The sequence below is a fragment of the Pocillopora damicornis genome, chromosome 2, assembly GCF_964200805.1.
Source record: "Pocillopora damicornis chromosome 2, jaPocDami1.2, whole genome shotgun sequence".
NCBI lineage: Eukaryota > Metazoa > Cnidaria > Anthozoa > Scleractinia > Pocilloporidae > Pocillopora > Pocillopora damicornis.
The window spans coordinates 5,499,799-5,519,669 of record NC_142671.1 but is presented as its reverse complement, the minus strand read 5'-3'; the positions used below and the strand labels follow the sequence as shown (position 1 = coordinate 5,519,669).

The following is a 19,871-nucleotide window of genomic DNA, read 5'->3' as shown; positions in this document are numbered from 1 at the left end:
TTTCCAATTCCCATTACACCAAAAACCATTCAGCTTAAACTTTTATGTGCTTGCTATTAATCCTAGAAATTGTACTGTAGGAATCAAAAATCTCTATCGCGATTTAGATTTTCATTTGGTTTAGCAAACAAGGAAAGGTTTAAATAACCAGTCAAACCTGTCTGTTTTGCACGCTACGGTAGAATCTACTGACGCCTTATTTAGTTCTAAATTCTACCAAGCGGTATCCAGCGGCTTACCAGACAGGTCAGTAAATGGATCTGATATGTCTTTAGATTCACTTTCTTGCTAAACGAAATACCATTTTCCCTTCCTAGAAGGCAAATCAAAGTTATACTACCAAAACTACTATTAACCAAATATTTTTCTCTAGTAAACGCCCTTTGTTGTTTTTCTTGAAGTGGAAAAAGCACGCTTGAGTTCAATGCTCGCGATGTAAGTGCCAAAGCGGTTACATCAACTTTAGTTTTTGTATAGTTTCCCTTAGTTTAGGAGCTCTTTTATTGTGCGTGTGTGTGTGTTAGTAAAAAATTGACTGCCACGAAATTCATCGAAACTTTAGCAGTGCCATGAAACCCTCAGACCTAATTTACTTAAAAAGATTGGAAAAACAAGAACCTTCAATTTAATATGTTGACATTATTTTGTTTGCCGCTGTTTAAAGACCTGCTTGACTTTGTCAATGCAGCACCAAGGATGTATTAGACCATGCCATACCCACAGAAATCACATTCGTTCATAATTAACAATATCGGTATCCACCGCTCTCGTTTGAACCATTCTTTCTCTAGTTCCAATGTGTGTTTTGTCTATTTGATAAGATTGTTCAGTGAACCTATATCACGACTGAAAGATCTGAGGTATCAACATTGACGGCAAACTACCAAATCCCTTTGAAAAGGTAAGAAGAGAAATTCGAAAACTGAACCCCTTGTTGAAGGTGCTAAGTGTCTGCCTGGTTGTATATATTCAGCGATGCTATTGCTATTATTATTGGGTCACTTTTGGCTGTTTATGCTCCTTATTTTTAAGGACTTCATTCCTCCCTTCTATGTTTCCTCGTATCTTTTGTTTGAGAGATCTTTTACCATTGTAAGCTTAAGGTTAAAAAACTCCAAAATAACTTCGTTCTTTTACTCCCTGTTAACTCAGCCGTGAATTAAAATATGTGTTTACGGTAACTATGGTTATGGTTCGCTAGCTCAAGAGTGTATCCCTGAACCAAACTATATACTCTAATTACAGATAGTTATCGCCCACTTTTAACGATAACTTCGCTGAAGGATAATTTAATTTACTAAGTCTCACTACAAATTAAAAGCAATATCGTGGCTGAGCAAGTAAATTCGAGTAAATTTTTCAATACAATGTAGATAAAATTCCATTCAATTCTTTCAACTACTGATATTCTATTTCAGTCTAATATATAGATTTAGCCGAGCCTAAAAGCGGAGCTCGCACTTTTTTTTCCACACGTCTCAAGGGCACAACGCCTTGCCCCGGCCAGGACTAGAACCCGGGTCGTCCGACTCGAAGCCCAGTGCACTGACCACTGGACTACTGGACAAAGCCGTGGCGTTGACGTGCCCGCGGTAGAGTTGAACACGCATGTTAAAAGTTCAAGTTTGTTCAAGTCCAAATTTTTTCGGCTTGATGGGTTACTACTACCATTTTGTATAATTATGGGGCTACGCTATGCGAGCTCCGCTATAAAACGACCGAGTTTTTTAAGGGCTCAACAAAATTAACACCATTAAGGCGTATTGCCCTTCCCCAGTTTATTAAATTGTTATTTATCTGTCGATGACAAATGACAGCGCATGTTACTTCACCGCTGAAAAGAGATAAACTGATATTCTCCAGTGCTCAACTTACCTTATTCAGTCATACATATTTCCAAAGATAATTCTAATGAAGATCTCTGTTTACACCGTGCAGAGTTCGTTCTGCCATAAAATGTTAAAAAAAATTGGCAAATATAACTCTTTGACAAACGTTTTCTTTTCATTCTTAGTTAATTTTCTCCTCTGGACGACCTGCCGGCGCCATGAAGCGCTTTTCTGAGGGACATGAGTATATATTTCATGGTTTTCTCCCTACTACTATACAGCAACTTGTCTATTCTGGGAGGTATGGTTCCTACTTAACAACTCTGTAGTAGCGGAGGGAGGAGGCTTTCAATTCGAGAATAACGAGACTTAAGACTTTCGTCGGATGATAAATACGATAGTGAAAACTTCCAAATTTTTCAGTATCTTTGTAACGATCTGATGCCTTTATTTCCAAAACTGCTGTTAAACAAAAAAAATAGTGTCAATCAATAGCAAAGCTTTCCATTCAGAACAATCGAACATAATTATGCATGTATATCTTTTTCCATCATGATCTCTTTTATATACAGGTAAAATGTACTTCGGATCGTTGACATTCAAACAAAAATGGAAAGATCTTCGAGCATCGCCCAGAAGCTCTCAGTACCACGTGATGGTTAACAACATAGAGCATTCGGTAAGTGGTGGACAAAAAAATTACCTTTTCTATTTGAAACTACTTAAGAAAGTTAACCTTGCAAACCTGAAATAATTTTATAATCATGTTTTGCAAAGATTTTAACTTTGCCTTTTGAACTATAGAAGGGCACTTTTGTTGGTTGCGACAACGACGACTTTTAACGCTTTTTTCTTCCTTACCAAGATAAGAGAAGCTTTCAAAAATGATTCTAACTTTGAAAACATCAGAGTGACTCAGTTAAGGTGAGTCAGTTCTTTTTCCTGAATTCGATTTTATTTTCTGTAACAAAGCTTAGTAACTTTCTTTGTCGCCAAACGTAGACGTTTTGTTTCCCGTTGTTTCAAGTGTGTTGGAGAAATTCTTTGACTTTTTTTTTTAACACACCTAGGGAACATGAAGCAAACAAGAAGTCCACGATACGAGGAAACCTTGCAGCAGATTTTGAGCTGTCGTTTAACGACCAATCAAAAGCTAGAGGCAGTGTTTACAATCTGTTCAACATGGTGCAGAGTGGTGACCTTGATGGATTACCAGTTCAAGAAGATTCTTTATCCATACAAGGCTTGACAAACAGAACTTGGCCTAAACTGAAACGAGGAACAAACCGACTTCTGCATCATGGTTAGTTTTTTTTTTCGCTATTTTGTTTCTTCTTTCCCTCGCAAGGTTTCATTTTTAAGTTTTGAACAAGACACTTTCAATAAATTCAGCTCTAGAGAAGTGGTTCAAAGATGAGACAAGAATTCCGCGAGTGCATGGTTAATACTTCGGTGTACATACTTTATGTATACCAACAAAGGTAGTTGTTTGTTTGACCTGTAATAAACGCAAGCTAACCTTATCATGGAAGGGTCCGAAGTTTAACTTGGAAACACATGAAATGGTAACCCAATTTAGTCAAAGGGCCTTTCAATTTTTTGCGAAGCCTACTCCAGGCGTTCAGTTAGTTAAACAAAGCGCGATAGTAAACAGCACTGTAGTTGCGGAGGAGTGGAAAAAAAACCGAGGGAGGTCTAGGTGGAGTCTAAACTTTGACTTTAGCTGCAAACTTAACTTTTCATCAGAATCATGCAACTCTTTCATCCTGCTTTAGGTCAAACTCTTATGTATCCCAGTATCTCATTAGCTGGCTTGTAGCTTTCTATCTGAATAAATACTCAACTCCCGAGGTATTTGGTTTGAATTGAAATTGAAAGAACAGCATTAGAATTGCATTATGCATTACGAAACACTGAGAGATTATAATTATCTCTTGGAAACACTTAATCTACGCGTCGTGCATGTATGCCTTACATATATAAGAATTTACACAGTCACATTTCTGTTTAAGTTTTCTAATGAAATGCCGGTATATCATCACCTAGGCATAAGTTTTTTTTTCTTACTAGTCGCCTTGGTAATGCGAAACACTTGGCCATCAGGGAGCTACGGTCTTCCTAAACCGAAGTCAGGCTGCCCAAGTAAAGAGTGGCTGGAAGGTTTCAGATATCAAGACTCAGAAAATGTCGAAAATACGAACACAAAAACAAATGGAAGTCATTTTTCTGGAAGAGTGACACCACATGGGATACGACAGGAATTCTGTATTCACAAGGACACACCAGGAAAACGAATTCCCTGGCCAAGTGGAAAATATTGCATTTACAGAAAAGGAAATTCGTGTCCAACCGGCTTACGAGAAGGTGACAGTCATATGAAGGGCCATCATCCGACATAAGAGGAATGAAATGAACTCAGCTTACAGCATATTTTCACTGGTTAATGATTTGTGTTCGGCATCGGCATCTACAGTACAATGCGAGCGTGACATAAAAAAGTGCTGAAAGGGCCCGAGATCTTTTGATCTGAAGTTGTTATAACCAAGGATGACTTTAACAGTACTGAATCTTCAGACAAAAAGAATACATTTCCATAAGGATGCTGAAACTATACTTTTTTTAATCTAACATGGTATCGGGGGTCCCTTGAAAAGATTGCCGTTTCAGTAAACAAGCAGATGTACCTCTTTTTCACACTTATTTTAATCATGATCTAGCGAACAAGGCTTTATAGAATTTTGTCCATTTCAGGACGTAAATCTTTCCAAAACTGAGTTCTTCAGGCCCGATATTTTAGGACCCTATAAAGCCGTCAATTGTCTTAACTTTTCCTCTCTTGATTTAAGGTTGGATTCGATGGGACGATGAAAACACAGAGATCGATTTTCCAAATTCACTGGGAGGAGAACTCCCAGATGGGATATATGGAGAAAACACTGCAATCTATTTTTGCTGTAGCACTTCAGGCAAAAAATCCACACCAATTTCTCTGCCATATGGATCTCCATTTTACCTTATTGCTTATGGCTCACACAGGTGTCAAAAAGTGAGATACTACGAGGCAAGTTTCCATCAATGATAGCACATTTTTTCCCTATAAAGACGTTTTTCTTGCTACAGTTCTTCACTGATCTTGGACTGATTAGTTAATCATTGTTAAGTTTTTTACGATTCTTGTCAATTACAAAAATCCAAGGACTTATTCACTCTGCAACTCGTGAGGTTAAGGAAACATGATTCACTGGAGATTAAATGATGTCGAAAGAAATCTGGGATTAATATTTTTTTAGTTTTGTTTTACTTCAGTTTGTGATTGGTCTAAAAACCCATGCAATGTACGCAAAACTAAGACCAATTGCGGGTTTTTCAACCACGTTTTCGCGCCTTTTCCGTTTTCAGGTTCATTTTGGTTTGTCTTTACGACACTCAATCGAAAAGCGGATGAAAAAGAGGCTCCTGAAATAATGTTGGAAACTAGGGTTATAGGTGGAGTTCAGTCTCTGCGCGTCAACCTCTCTAAAGTAACAATAAATAAATAAAATAGTAATAAAAGTCACTGATTATTTATAATTGATCTCGTAAAGGTTTCTTCAGAATATCTCCAATTTGACGACGAAGATCAGGATAATGCTAATGCCCATAGCCTCATCTCACCGTACGGACCATCAGAGGATCTGTTTAACAATAGAATATACTACTGCTACTACCAACCAAGTAAGATACTGTAGATCAAGTGCATTGCATTGAACTGCTGCAAAAAGCTATTTTAGGGAGGAAACTAAACTGTCTCTGTGCACATAAAATTGGGAGAAGCGCCCGAGGTTGGAAATCTTACAACAATTCTGTTGATGGGAATTTAGACCACAAATTGCATCAGTTAGATATTTCATGAAGGCATAAGCAAACGAACAGCTCAAAGATATACGTTCTGGTCTCGGTTAAGAATCCTTTAAGGAGTCTAAGATACTCTCTTTCTTCAACACTCATTACATATGATAAAGGTTGTTCTCTAAGAATAAATGAATTAGTAAACTTTTTTCACCCCAGTTATCGAATAGTCTTACTTCTCTGATGCGGAATGATAACAGAGAGTACAACTTAGAAATTAATCACCTTTAAAGCATAATTTGAATTTAAAAAATGCTTTCAGTTCCCTGTGATATTTTATCTGACATTGCCTGTCCCAGTCGGTCTCCTCCCGTCAAGGAAATGCAGCTGAAAGTTAGTTCGGTACGTATTAATAAACATATACTGTAGGCCACACAGAATTATTTCCCTTCAGTTTTAATAATGTTACAAATATGAAAATCACTTCTAATTTGTTCAATTAAATCTGGTATGTAATGTTTTTTTCTGTTTTTTTAATTCTTGGATGAATGACATTTCCACATGGTCCATTTTAGGATGAAACCATAGCTAAGGATGAGAAAATAAGTGAGGACGTAAAAGAGGTATGTTTGGCTATAGGGAGTGATTATATCAAATAAACAGAACGATTCTAGGGGAAAGACATAAGAGAACCCTTAGTTGTGCATCAAAAATTTCATCGGCAATCATGTGTGTATTGTTGCATTACATTTTTTACTGTATTGTACTTGGAAGTTGCATACACAAGTTAAATGATAAACATGACATAGCTGGCTAAACAATATTTTTGTCTTCCAGATCGCAGCAGTGAAAGCTACCAGAGGATCCAAGTTTGTTACAGGGGGTGGGGTTGGGATGATGTTAATGGGATCAGCAACAGTTGCTGTCTTTGCACGAAGATTTCTAACACGAGCACGAGCGAGTTACTAACGGATCTACTACAAGAAATGTAAAGAACTACTGCTTGAAATTTCAGGAGGAGCACGAATAAAATGAACAGTGTCTGCATCCCAAGTAAGGGATTTGAACCCATGACCTCTACGATACCGGTATTGCAGAGGTCATGGGTTCAAATCCTGTACAGGTCTGAATTTTTTTCAGGCCTTATTTTCGCTGCTGTTTAGGGAGTGTACATTACCACGAAGATCGCTTTCGTGCTTATTTCTTAATCTTAAGTTCACATATAAGACTTTCATATATTTACAGTCAGAACCACACTACTGTAACCCTCGGTTCTTTAGATTTATATTATCCATAATTAAAGTTATTTAAAATTTTAATCTAGCTTTTTTAATATACTGTAACGCTATAAAAATTAATATCTAAGCACAAATAAGTTACGTTATCTAATGCCGTGTCCTCAAAAGACAACAATTACTCCTCTTTTCTTATTTTTAGTACGACTGTGTTTTGTAATTCAAATTTCCCAACGATACACTTTGTTCATTATCATAGTTAACATTTCTGAACTTTGTGCTGGCCTTATGTATCAGTTTGGTGCCTTGACACTATGATAGTTCAAGGCTCATTAAGTGATCTGCAATTCTTAGCCGTGATCGTTCCAACGCCTGCGTCGAGTCATTCTGAGGATGGATTGAAAACTCTTGACATCCAATTGATGGCTTTCAAAGTCAACTCGTATCCCCAGAATAAAGCAGCGCTCTCAGGTGCAGCCCTCAACAGCACGGGAACAATTCCTTTATACAAAGCAGAGGCACCCTCATTACGAAGTAACTCCCGCAAGGCATCTCGGACTCCCCGTGGGTACCTCCCCTCAGGTGCAGTCCAAATACGGCTGGCTAAAACATCACCTGGAAGGGCCACTAACCACCATATTGTGCCAGCAATGCCCCCAGCCAAGAGCACAGGAAGGGACCCTACGTCATCACGTGAGGTGTCTGGGGGAATAAGTGTTCTTACCAAGTGTTCGTAAGACACAAAATAGCATCCTGATGCTGGTGCAGTTAAGAGATTAGCGGAGAGACCTTTATACAACCCTTGAACACCTTTCGTTTTTAAAATATGAAAAGCTAAAGAGAATGGACCCCGGTATTTCATGCTTTCACTGGAAATTTGCTGGACTTGAAGCTTACATTTGACATGGAAAAAAGGTACAAATACTGCAGCTACACATGAACCTGAAAACAAGCCAGCATTGAAAAATTCAAATGAGCCCAATTTATCAAAGTTTTGATCTTTACTTTGAAGTTTCAATCCCATACCGTAGCCCCAAAACAGCAAACTCCAGCTTGGCACAGACATAACCATGTGTGGGGTTAGACCCTTAAACAAAGCCACTGCCCCTTCTTTTCTCACAGTCTGCATAATACAATCCAATGTTCCACTAAATTTCCTCTTCTGGGCAAGAATTTCCATTGCCTGGAGACGAACTTTGATAGTGTCTAGTGGGTGTCCCACAATTACTGATATCAAGCCTCCAACTGTGCCTGCTATGGAATAACTCAGGGGGGAATGGATAACTGCATGTTCCTTTGCACTCATTTTCCCCAGATGTATTCACAACGAGACATACACTTGTGTGAAGTATCCAAATGACTCTGTTCAGCACTGACCAGTAATATATGTATGGTATCACTCTTTCATGTCATATTTCTTTGTTAAAGCTCAATGACCCTTACCTGTGGGGTGGACGAAAAACAATTTTTAATTAAAAAATGGGATAATACACACATATATGAAGAAATAAGATCATGGAGGAAAGATTCATAGAAAGGTGAATGCAGGTGAATGCATTCTTTCCCTGAAATTCTGGAGGTGTGATACTATTTTCTTTTGGCAGTGTTTTTCTATTCAATTTTTCTTACAATTCCCTGTAAACAGTAGACTTAGCTAAGTATTACAAATAAAATCTTCTTTAATTTCTGCTCTGGCAGCTCTTTTCCCTTGTGCCATGTCATTTTAAGACTATTAGCTTAAAATTTTCATTTGTAACAAATTTATTTTACCAGGTATATCAATGTTCTCAACTTTAGTAGGTAGATAATTGCTGAAAAGGAATTTTTTGAGTGGTTCAAAATTTTCAAGTGAAATCTAATCTGAGTGTCAAGCATTCATAATTGTTCAGTGACAATTATGCATAGTCAACAGTCACAGCTCAGACCAATAATAAAGGTTACAAATGTAGGTTGAAAAGTTGCTTGTGGGGTTATCTACTTATCTTAGGGCATTCCTGGCCATGCCCTAACCCAATTTCACTTATTGATTCAGTGATGAAGGGGTGCTTGGATTGAAGGTCTAGGGCTAGGTTATAGGAATTTTCCAGCTATGAGGATGAATTTGGTCTGGGGGCTATCTATACATGGTGAACACCCCAGGATGCTAGACCCCTTCAGGCCTCTCACCAGCTTATTTTGCTGAAGATATCAAACTTACTCACAGGTCACAGGTGAAGAAACACTTGTGTCATTGAGGTCTTGCAGGCTAACTAATATGTTTCTGTTTCCTTAGGGTGTATCGATAGCTTACTGCAATCACACATGTGTGGATTTTCCAATAAATATTCTCCATGTACATGAGGTTTCCACCCATGTGTACTTCTCACAAACATTGCACCAATGAGTACAGTAAAGTGACAATACTATAGAATCCAATCTAACTATGCCTTGGTATTTGAGATGACAGTTAAATAATAACACTTAAAAGGATATTTGGAAGGAAAGATTACATAACTTTCAAAGAAAGTCTCAACTTGAACACTCTAAATGCAGACTCTCCTCTATAGTTACCATTAATACTACAGAAGTTGAAAAATGATACTCTTATGGTGATGTAACATAATTATATCGAAGAAAACAGCATAGCAGAATTTACTGATTGGCCAAGTACTTTGGTAAGCTAATCCAAAAATTTATGGAAAAAAAGAAATCGCGAAAGATCCATTGGTGCAAGGGAAAATATAATTTTTAAACCATGATGCCAAATGTGTTACGTGCAATGTTATGTGTAACACTTAATCTTTCGTCACTCTAGCATGGCTTGTAAAACAGTGAACGATCATATTATGTTGTGTACATTTGGTTTACAGCCTCACTGTGACATTATTCTCTAATACATATAACTAACTTCTGCAGACAAAGGAATAACTTATTTACATTATGAAAGGCCTGTGAGTTCCACAGGAATCTTTCATAAAGACATTGCGTAAGTACTGTCTACCGATGAAGTATGGGTTATACGAAAGTTTTGACCCCATTTGCATCTCACATTAGACAAAATTGGGCTAAACTTCAGAATACCCCGAAACTTTGGTCCGCCTCACTTACATGTGTCGGGAGGCTTTGAAGATCGAGGCATAACACAATAGACGCTATTCTTATTCAATGACATGTAAATGAGTTGCGGGGTATTCTGAAGTTGCTCCCAAAATTGTAAAAAATTAATTCTTACCTTTTAACACCAAATAACTTATCTTCAGACCTGTGCAATTTGTACCCTTGTTGCAGCAGAGGGGCATTTTGCTGCGCATGCGCCAGTAGAATTTAGTTCGGCGCGTTCGGCGCCATTGTGATACGTTCAGCGCGCTTCTGCGGGTTTTCAACTGGGCGATCGACACTTTTTTATAATACTTTTTGGAGAGGGATGAAAGAAAATGACAAGTATACCAATATTTCTAACTCTGTGAATACTCGTGGTGTTTGCTGGCCCCTCTGATGAGGATATTTTAATGATCAAAGTACGAACAAAACACGAAAAAAGCCCGAAAACTTGAAGTTTGAGATTTGATTTACTGAAGATCAAGATGTGTAGATGAGACAGCAAACCTTGGAGGTTAGTCTTAAGATGTCGATGTTTTACTTGTAAAAATCACAAAGTTGTATTCGAAGACGATCGTGAGATATTTGATCCGATGAAAGAAGTTAATTTAGAACGTGATCTTAATTTACTTCAACTTTGAAATAAAATTGCGTTAAGTTCGAGGTGGCCCCCAAGCTTCAAATCACTTCAGATAACGTCATCTTTTCTTTCTCTTTGTAGTCACATTAGACACAAGGCTTTAAAAAATCATCCAGCTTCAGGATTGAGTTGCTCTTACAACAACCTTCGGCGAATTCGTTTTTGGCAGGTTTAGGTGGATTTTCCAAGTCATGGCTCACAACTGTCTTTGGCCCTTTTGCTCTCCAAGTCTGTTGAACATAGTAGGTAGGCATGTGTCTTAGCACCGGTTATAGTTTGGTTTTCATCAACTCCGGCTTAAGCTTATCTTTTCCTGAGTTTTAGTGGGAATTTTTTCAATTGCTTTTTTGGGCTTCAGGTGCTAAATGGAGGAAAAACTTCGATAGAACTTATTTATCTCACTCGCCCCCAAAGCCCTCACCACTGTCAGTTAATTGTTTATTAATTTGGCTTTCGGTCAAACTAGTCCAATTACCCCTAAAAAATGCGTGGACTCTTCCTCACGAGTTTAAACAGGTGACGCTTTCTCTATTTTCGTTTTACGATACGAATGACGTCAGCTTTATTCTGTCATGCTTATTTCACAAAAATGCTTCTGCCTTGCGAAATTAGTTTTAAGTCAAAGTTTTAGACGATGCTTACAGACTTACTTAATCAAACTTGCTTTGTTACAACAAATGGACAAGTACTCAATTATCATAATCCTGCTTGTTCTGTTTCTAATGTCTAATTAAACCTTTTTCAAAATTTATTTCAGCTTTAAAACTGCTATGTTTGATCCATGTAATCCATTCTTCCAGTCTCGCATAACCATCCTTTCTAGATATTTGACAAAGTGGCTGACATTTCCAGAGGAACTGGTGGCAATAATGCCCCCCTGGAGACCATGAGTGTGACTTTCAAAAAGACAAATACTTGTCTGATTGAAACAAAGTACCATTGACTTGTCTGGTGGCACAATCAATACAGCTGCAAATGATGGATGCATATGATGGTGTTGTGTGAGGTGGTCTTCAAGGTCTCTCACAGTAAAGAAACCCAGGTCTGAAGTGATTTCAAGTTTCTTCAAATGTTTATCATTTTTTCCATGCTGAAGGACCTGTCTGACTTCCAAATTTGGTTGCTGAATTGGCAGGTGGAAAGAGTCATATAACTGATTTCCTTTTATCATGACATTAGTATACATAGGTATAGTAATGTTGAGGTCTTGTAACTGCGTGGGAATTTGAAGGGTTCCCTCCAGAAAATCAAGTGCAGCAAGTACTGCAATCACAGTGCAGGCATTACTACCATTAGGTCTTCCACCAATGGAGGACTGGCAAATGTATGAGGGCAGGAGCCACTCAGTTACATCAAGATGTTGTGCAATAGTGACATTTATGCGAAGAGTGGTCTGAGAATCTGGTGTTGGTAATGAAGCTGACTGGTTGTTGCAAGTACTCTGATTACTCTCATGCTGGTTTGCTGTGTGCCATGAACAAGGGCAATTTGAGCTACTGATGTCATCACTAACTGTGCAGGTACCATTTTCACAGAAATAACATTTGACCTGTGCATTGTTAAGCCTCTTGTGTCCACGAACAGGATGGTGACATTGTCTACAGTGGGGAGGTGCCTTGTTGGGTGAAGGTGTGGTTTGGTTGTAAGTTTGACTCTGGCTAAGGTTGGAAGATGTGAGTGGTTGAGTTGCTGGATTTAGGTTGGAAATTTCATCGTTTAACTGTTTGACAACCCTATCAAACTCTTCCCTCTCAACTTCTTCTACCCCAGGGATTTCAGTTAATAAATATGTTGGCACTGCTGATGTTTCATTACTGTGATTAGTTTGGGATTCAGTTTCATGCATGTTAGATGCAGGATGTAGAATGGCTTTTTTAGCTGTCTCACCAAGCTCTTTTACTTTTTTTTTTAGAAACTCCTTACACAGTGGACATGAAGTTGATCCATTAAGGCAAACATCATGGAATGAGTGAAAACAACCATGCAAGAGGGTCCAATCCTCATCTTGGCTGGAAATGTTACACAGAGGTAAATCACATTTTTTTGTTTGATCCGGCTTGATATCACAGTGATACCCTAAAGGTAAAACAGTCATCTTCATATTTTTGTTGGGGGACATTGTTGGCAGTGTGACATGAGTTGGAACACTTGTGTTGCAGCTGTTGTTTGAGGAGAACTGACTCTGCCCTGGACTCTGAGAGATTTTTATAAACATGGAGGACAGTGCTTGAGCACATCTCACTTTTAGTAAGCGAAGTTGGTTGTGTGAGAAAGAAAACTGCTTAGGTGTGGTGAAAAATGACCTGTAGTGTGATTGTTTACCCTTTGACTGGAAAATGGACTTTGCTTTCTTTCTAAGTTCATCCGCAGAATCAGAACCTTTTGTCTGTGAACGGAGTATGCTATGAGTGTTTTCCACTGGATATTCATCAAAAATGGCAATGTAATTCCTTATTAGATTATACAGTTGTGGAGCATGTTTTCCCCAGTGAGAGCACATGTTGATCCAAATAAGTGGTGCTTTGTTATAGTGCCTGCGTTGAAGGCAAGTAAACATGATCCAAATCCTGATCATTGCTCGAAAATACTCAGAGAAATTGTTAAGTTTGAAAGAAATGCTATATATCGACAACACCAAAGGTATATAGCTGTCTAGTAAAGTGAATAGGGTCCCATACTCTGCATCCTTGAAGCGGGAGAACTTTGACATCACAGTGCGGCGTATAAGTGTCCAACCACCATAAACAATCTCAAGAATCAGACTAATCCTCCAGGGTTTGGGATTATCTGCCAATTTGCTTCTTGGGAAAATTGTTTCATAAACTGTTTTGAAAAATGGATGATAGGAATGAACAATGTGTTCTCTGCTGTTTAGGGAAATGTGAAGTGGCCCAATAGTTGGTACTAATGACAGAATGGATGACTGTGATGTTGCTTGTGGCAAGCTGTTGTTCAAGAGATTGTCAGTAGTACCAGATGTCATTGGAAAAGAATATGAGGAATGATCAGGTAAAATATTGTCCTGTTGCAGAGGAGCATCTGAAAATCCTGGATGAGAGCTGACAAATTTCTTAAGTGATTCGTATATGATTTGTCTACAATAAAATTGGCATGGCCAATCTCCTGGCTGAAAAACAATAAATTTCTTTAAATAAGCAGCCAAGCCAGTGTGCATTGCTACATCATAGGCAGTATCAAAGTCCCCCTTTGACTTCAGTCTCAGTTCTACAAAATCTAATAGGTGCAAATCATCCATTTTGCGCATTGTTCGCACATTGTCACTGTCACAGTATTGATGAATGTGGATTCTATGTCTCTCAAATTCAGGATTAAAAAATGCGTTGGTGAGCCAGTCAGGCATCACAGAAGCATAACTCTCACTGATGTTGTGCATGGATGATGCAGCAGTAATTAGTTGTATGCATGCTTCAATATCTATACCATTTTGGTCATGAGTACAAAGGGCATGCGTTACAGGTACAGCTGGAATATCTTTAAAAGCTTTGACAACTATGGTACACATTGTCTTTGCCTCTGACAATTTTTCCTCTTGTGGTCTTCTTTTTGTGTGAATAGCTGTGAAATCATCAATTATTAGCACTATTAGCCATTTGCGATCTGTAGCTGTGGTTATAAAATCTTCAAAAGATTTGAAATGAGACTGTGACATTTTGTGTATAACATTGTTTAAAGTTCTTCTGGAACATGCATGCCCCATGATATGTTCTGTTTCAATGCCCTCTTGATTTATGAGATTACTCTTGAGATAAAGAGCATGATCCATTTGAAGAGGATTGCATGTTTGGCTGAGGCAGTAGCACAAATTGTAAATGAATGAAACAACTCTTTTTTTGTTTAGATGTATGCGGTCTGTGGAATGCCGAGAACCAGTGACTGAATCCAGAATAGTGTCGAATAACTTTGTTGCACCTGCTGATATGCAAAACTCTCTAAAACTGTCTGGATCATACACTGTTTCTGCCTTGTTAACTACTATGTCATCATAAATCTTTTTCTTGACCAATGCTATTTCCTCTGTCATATCGCATCCTACATTGGGTGGGAAATAAAATTTGCATTCAACTGAAATCTCAATTTCATATTGTCGCAAGTCATAATAATTAGGGGCTCATTGTGTGAAAGCCTCATGGTAGTTCTCAAAAACAAGTTTCATTACTACTTCTGCCACAATGTATAATATCATAGCGAGGTTAACAAAACTCTTCTCATTATTTTGATTTAGTCATCTAGTTTTGTTCAGTCTTGTTCCTGGGGGATACAAGCTATGGAAATAAGTTTGACTTTCAGTATCAAGGATACTATCAGTTGTACAAGTTTGTTTTTATTGCCTGTAATAAGAGTCTTGTCAGACCATCAGGTTGTTACAAAATGCTTGTTATTTAAAAAGGTCGAAGATTGAAGTTACCAACACAACACATTAACCAGTGGGGGTTAGTGTTGGAATTGGCCAGCAATCTTTATTCAGTAATTTACATTTCAACAGGAAGCCCAAAAGTTTGACTGGTTTTAATTTGCATATTCTTATCCTTTCAGACATGCCATTCAGAAGCTGAGGATGCCTTCGCAACTATTCCTCCACAAATGGTGCAATTCCTATATGTTTTGGTTCAGGGGTAGTTTGGTCCAAATAAAGTATTCAATTTTAAATGAAATTTGTCACCTTACAAACTTATTTGAAGATGCGTTCCTTTTTTTCAAAGTAGATTTTAAAGTGTCTAATATTGCTAATTTCAGCTTCCAAATCTGGAATTTCCAAGACAAATGATTGAAAAAAGGTTACTTACTCGCTGATAAAATCCGTAATTTTTCCTCCATTTCTAATAAACTCTCCCTGGATACAACTACCATCTCTCTAGTACTACTGCTATCTGACTTTTCTTTACTCAACATTGATCTTTTGTGTTTGGGTATTCGTCCCCGTTGGTTGCGATTCATGTCAACAAACTTTTGAACAAAAAAAAAACTTAGGTTAAATTTTAATTTTTGCTTCAAGTGTTCAGTGATAACATGAGATAGCACTAACATGCTGAAACGAATTTCCAGTTCGCCTGTGTTCTTCTACAGCCCTCCTACATCCTTCACAAATAACGTCCTCTGTATCGATCGCTCTCCCTACTATCCCAAAACAACACTTGAATTCTTTTTCATAACTTTTCGCCTTTTGAAAGTAACGCGGCTGGGACTTTCTCCCGCACACTACGCAACCATTTTTCGATTGTTTCGCGCTTTCAGCCAAGTAACATTGAGAAAAAATCTCGAGAATGACAACGAACACAAATAGAAGAGCCATTGTATTTCGTGCTCCACTACTGCCGCATCTATTCGAAAACTGGCGGGAAACAAATACGAACGCGCGGCGCGGGCCCATGCCAACGGTTACTCTCAACAAACAGAACTTCACTGCCGCATGCGCAGCAAAATGCCCCTCTGCTCCCTTGTTGCACAATCGTGGTATCACCAGCTCGCATAGTCCACCATGATAACCGTGGGAGACTAGAGAAGAGTTGAGGTAGTCGTTTCCAGGAATGAAGTTTTCCCACTCCGCCCTGATCCTTACTCAGGCCTGAGGACTGGTTTGATCTGTTTTGCTTTCCTACTGATGCTTGTTGTTTGTTTGTTTCTGGTTTTAAAACATTTAAAATTGCTAGAGTCAGTTCGGCAGGTTTCATTGAAGGGTTTTATAACAAAGGAAAGCGTACTTTACTTATGTCTCAGCAATATCTGTATCAGGGTATCTGATCTTGGATTGGACTTGAATCCTCCTGAAATGTTCACCCAAGTTGTCTTTTTCTATTTTGGTTTGAATTTCTGTCGAACTGTGGTTGGAGAGGTCGTAGTTTGGCCGTGTGTTATTTAGATCTGCCTGTCTGTCAATCTGTCTGTCTAACTCAACATCACAACATATATAGTCACTGCTCAGGCCCCAGAACCTATCCACTAGATAGCTGTAGCCCACATCACTGACTTAGAGCTCTTGTTAACTGACCGGCATTGTTTAAGTTCTACACACGTTTTTATTTCCATTTCGTCTTAAAGTTCTGCACCAGCATTACAATAAAAACATCAGTGGTTCGTCCAGATAACAGCTAGTCGGTTATATTCTGCATAAGTTATTCAAAATTCATCGGGGTTTAGACGAGGTTGACATCGATGGACCTTTAATGTCCGTTAACAGATATGGAAACAAAGGGTCTTCCACAAGATGACTTGGAGTTAAAACACTGACTTCTTTACAAGAAACTAGTTACAACCATCTCATTGGCACCCTTGTATCTACGTAATTATGTCATTGATTTTGATTAAACGACCCTTTCAAGTTGGCTTCACAAGTAATACATATACACTCTCCTTTATAGCGATATAGTCAGCGGTAACTCGGTGTTAGTACTTGCAGTGGGAATGTAAGCATCATAATATTTCGCCATCAATGACGTCACCGCGTTCTTTATAAGCGGTATGAATGGGAAAGGCCCATCACTCGTACTTCCCTGGCAGACTCTGATAAGCTGCAAATTGGGTTGATTGTCAAAATTTTTTTCATTGATAATATATTGTTTGAAATGAAAATAGAGTTTGTAATAATCAGTTTGTTGAAATGTGGTATATCCAGATATGGGAATACCATCCAAGGCACATATCTGAGAAGTGACTTCGTTTAAATCGGGTTTTAGAGATATTGGCTGAAGACATGTAAGCTCCCTATCCATCTCATGGTGTTTACTTTTGCTTGTTACTAAAACCGAAGACGATTTTATCGGAATTTTTCAGCCCCTTGAAGCCGATTTTTCAGCAAATTTTGAGTTGGTAGCTTCCTCTTTGTGACCTCCAGTAGTGCTATTTTTCCCATGGGTGGAACTGTTTCCTCTCTTTCCATAGTTTTCATCACCAGTAGAACTTCCCTCTATCATATTTGCCTACTTAGTTGCGCCTTTCTCCTTGTCATCTGGCCTGGGCATTTTTATGACGATTACGTTTGGTTGTTCATTATCTTCGCCAGAACTAGAAATAAATAGAAGGTTGTGTTTGTTATTTGAAGATCATTTAAGGCATTTCTCACGATCAATACTAGTAATATACTCCTCGACCCTACAGTAGCTCCTACCTCTGAAGCTACTTTTGACTATCTTTCATATGAAATTTGCTTTCCTTTCTCTCTAACTTTTTATATTTCTATTAACCTTTGCAAGGGCTTATTTCTGAAACACATGATCTTTAATTTTTTTTAACCCGCACGCAAGCCAACTACAACGACAAGCGGAGTTTGAGCTAAATCTTATAAAAATGGGAGTATAATGTCCAAATCAAGCCTCTGCACTCACCCAGAATCGGAGAAACATCTTCTGTAGATCCCCACAACCACTAGCAATGAAAATATGGCAACGAAGATCAGAAAGAGTTTCTGCCAGTTTCTCTTTAGCCATTTGAAGACGGAGCTCGCCTGTTTTGCTTTGTCTTTCAATGTGTTAAGCTCTTCACCTTAAGAAAAATTATAGATGAATAACTGAATAAAATGGATCAACAAACTACCAAAAATAACAACATCAAGATGATTACGTTCTGTGGTGACTAGAATTACCACTGCAGTCCATTTTTGATAAACCAGGTACACCTGAGTTGTATTTGCAGAGGACCCTATTTTTATATGGTTTTTGTTCTGGTAGACTCTCAATTACTTTTAAAAATATGTTTTTTCAATAGTGTTAATAGGTGCACCAATGTGAAGCTTGAGTGGCTTTAGAAATTCATGTTCCTTACCAGAAAGGGAATTCAACTACTGTACAAAAATTAATATTCGTCTCAATCTGAAATTCTATCAAAGAATATCCTATATTTAAGATTCTTACTTATTACAAAATTCTCCAAGAGATCAATCATTTCTAGTTGTTCATTTGTACACTTATTTACTTGAAACTTGTTTATGTTCGTATGTGCTTGAACACGATAAACGTCCTTTTTTCTTCTGCCGTTTTAAAGGTCCTTATAAAGCATGGCCGACCACGTAGCGCGATTAGCATTTGCTCTTTCAGAGTGGCTGCGCTTTCTGTTTTCTGTATTTTCATTTACTTAATTAATGATCAGTTTACAAATTTCTTGCTATTTTTTTCTTTTACCATAATTTGATTCAGTTTTTATCATTATCAAATCTAAGGAGCAAAAACAAAAAGGAATATTTTGTTTGTTGCGGCAGTTCAGAAGTCACAACCAAAGTGGTACTTATAGCAATTACGCATTATTGCACTTATATCCGGAAAGACTGAATCTTTATCAAGAACAAAATCAAGCCATACTTGTCAATTACCCCATATACTCAGAATATTAAAAAAAACTTTCCCTATTGTGGCTGTCAAATAGTTATATTTAATCAAAGGAACTCAGTCGACTGACCTACAGTGATACCACGTATTACGCTGCATAATTTAAATGCATCTTAGAAGAATAACCCCAAGACAACCAATACTCACCAATTCCTCGTCTAAACTGCCTTTTAGTTATAAACTCTTTCTCCCGGTCCTTGTTTTCTTTCCTCGTGACTATGCCTGTGAAAATTATTTGTTTTTCAATAATAATGACACTCCTAAAGAGCGTGCTATAACATAACATGCCTTTTAGTAACAAACTCTTTCTCACGGTCCTTGTTTTCTATCCTCGTGACTATGCCTGTAAAAATCATTTGTTTTTCAATAATAATGACATTCCTAAAGAGCATTCTATAACATAACATGCTGTAACAAGTGTAACAAAAGACTCAGAGCTTTATTAGTTGACCAACCTGTGTCAGAACTATAAGAAATATTCGATCCTGCGATAAAAAATATCACCACTGGTAAAACACAGGCAGTTCTCTGCCACATGCTGTCAACTTAAGACCATGTACTGGACTGAAATATATCCAATTTAATTAACAAGCCATGGAATGCTGTAGAGGAATGGACTTGGAAACTGAAAGGTGCATGCGCAAACGAACATAGCAGATAATTATTTGATTATTTCATTATTGATCTTTATGATTCTGACGTGGATAACGAATTGAAGCAAGTAACTCGCTGCCAAGTCGTCTAGGTCGTCCGAAAAATGAACAAATTTTATTTTTCTAGAATCATGATATGTTAATTTTTCGTTTTAATCCTTTAAATGATATGAATCGATGGTGACTCAACTGTACGACTCTAGTAAGATTAAACGTCTTTAGTATATACCATCCAGGTTAATAATGCTTTTAGCACAAGCTGGTGGGCTATC

General features: G+C 37.9%; 3 protein-coding genes and 2 pseudogenes across 5 annotated transcripts; 2 read left to right on the top strand and 3 right to left on the bottom strand.

Moving 5' to 3' along the window:
• The first annotated feature begins 31 nt into the window (after positions 1–31).
• Positions 32–4,975, top strand: LOC113673421 (uncharacterized). Of its 3 annotated transcripts, XM_089198681.1 has the most exons (9): positions 32–246; positions 374–435; positions 822–901; positions 2,015–2,130; positions 2,402–2,508; positions 2,695–2,753; positions 2,900–3,132; positions 3,900–4,193; positions 4,676–4,975. In XM_089198681.1, exons 4-9 carry the CDS (start codon positions 2,070–2,072, stop codon positions 4,906–4,908), a joined length of 987 nt encoding a protein of 328 aa, XP_089054807.1. In that variant the 5' UTR covers positions 32–246; positions 374–435; positions 822–901; positions 2,015–2,069; the 3' UTR covers positions 4,909–4,975. The 3 variants fall into 3 exon arrangements, with proteins under 3 accessions (XP_089054807.1, XP_089054808.1, XP_089054809.1); XM_089198682.1 differs by lacking the exon at positions 374–435 and having other exon boundaries at positions 198–246; XM_089198683.1 differs by lacking the exon at positions 32–246 and having other exon boundaries at positions 364–435.
• A 318-nt stretch (positions 4,976–5,293) lies between these two features.
• LOC149049653 (uncharacterized) lies at positions 5,294–6,976 on the top strand. Its single transcript, XM_089198640.1, has 5 exons — positions 5,294–5,350; positions 5,414–5,543; positions 5,980–6,059; positions 6,233–6,280; positions 6,495–6,976. Exons 1-5 carry the CDS (start codon positions 5,294–5,296, stop codon positions 6,624–6,626), a joined length of 447 nt encoding a protein of 148 aa, XP_089054766.1. The 3' UTR covers positions 6,627–6,976.
• Positions 6,977–7,274: 298 nt separating this feature from the next.
• On the bottom strand, positions 7,275–8,198 carry LOC113673422 (mitochondrial carnitine/acylcarnitine carrier protein pseudogene; annotated as a pseudogene).
• A 2,026-nt stretch (positions 8,199–10,224) lies between these two features.
• Positions 10,225–15,566, bottom strand: LOC149049652 (uncharacterized). Its single transcript, XM_089198637.1, has 2 exons — positions 15,416–15,566; positions 10,225–14,738 (listed from the first exon to the last, which is right to left on the bottom strand). The coding sequence occupies exons 1-2, from the start codon at positions 15,564–15,566 to the stop codon at positions 11,359–11,361; spliced, it is 3,531 nt and encodes a 1,176-aa protein (XP_089054763.1). The 3' UTR covers positions 10,225–11,358.
• Positions 15,567–16,854: 1,288 nt separating this feature from the next.
• On the bottom strand, positions 16,855–19,483 carry LOC113673486 (uncharacterized; annotated as a pseudogene).
• Positions 19,484–19,871: the final 388 nt, after the last annotated feature.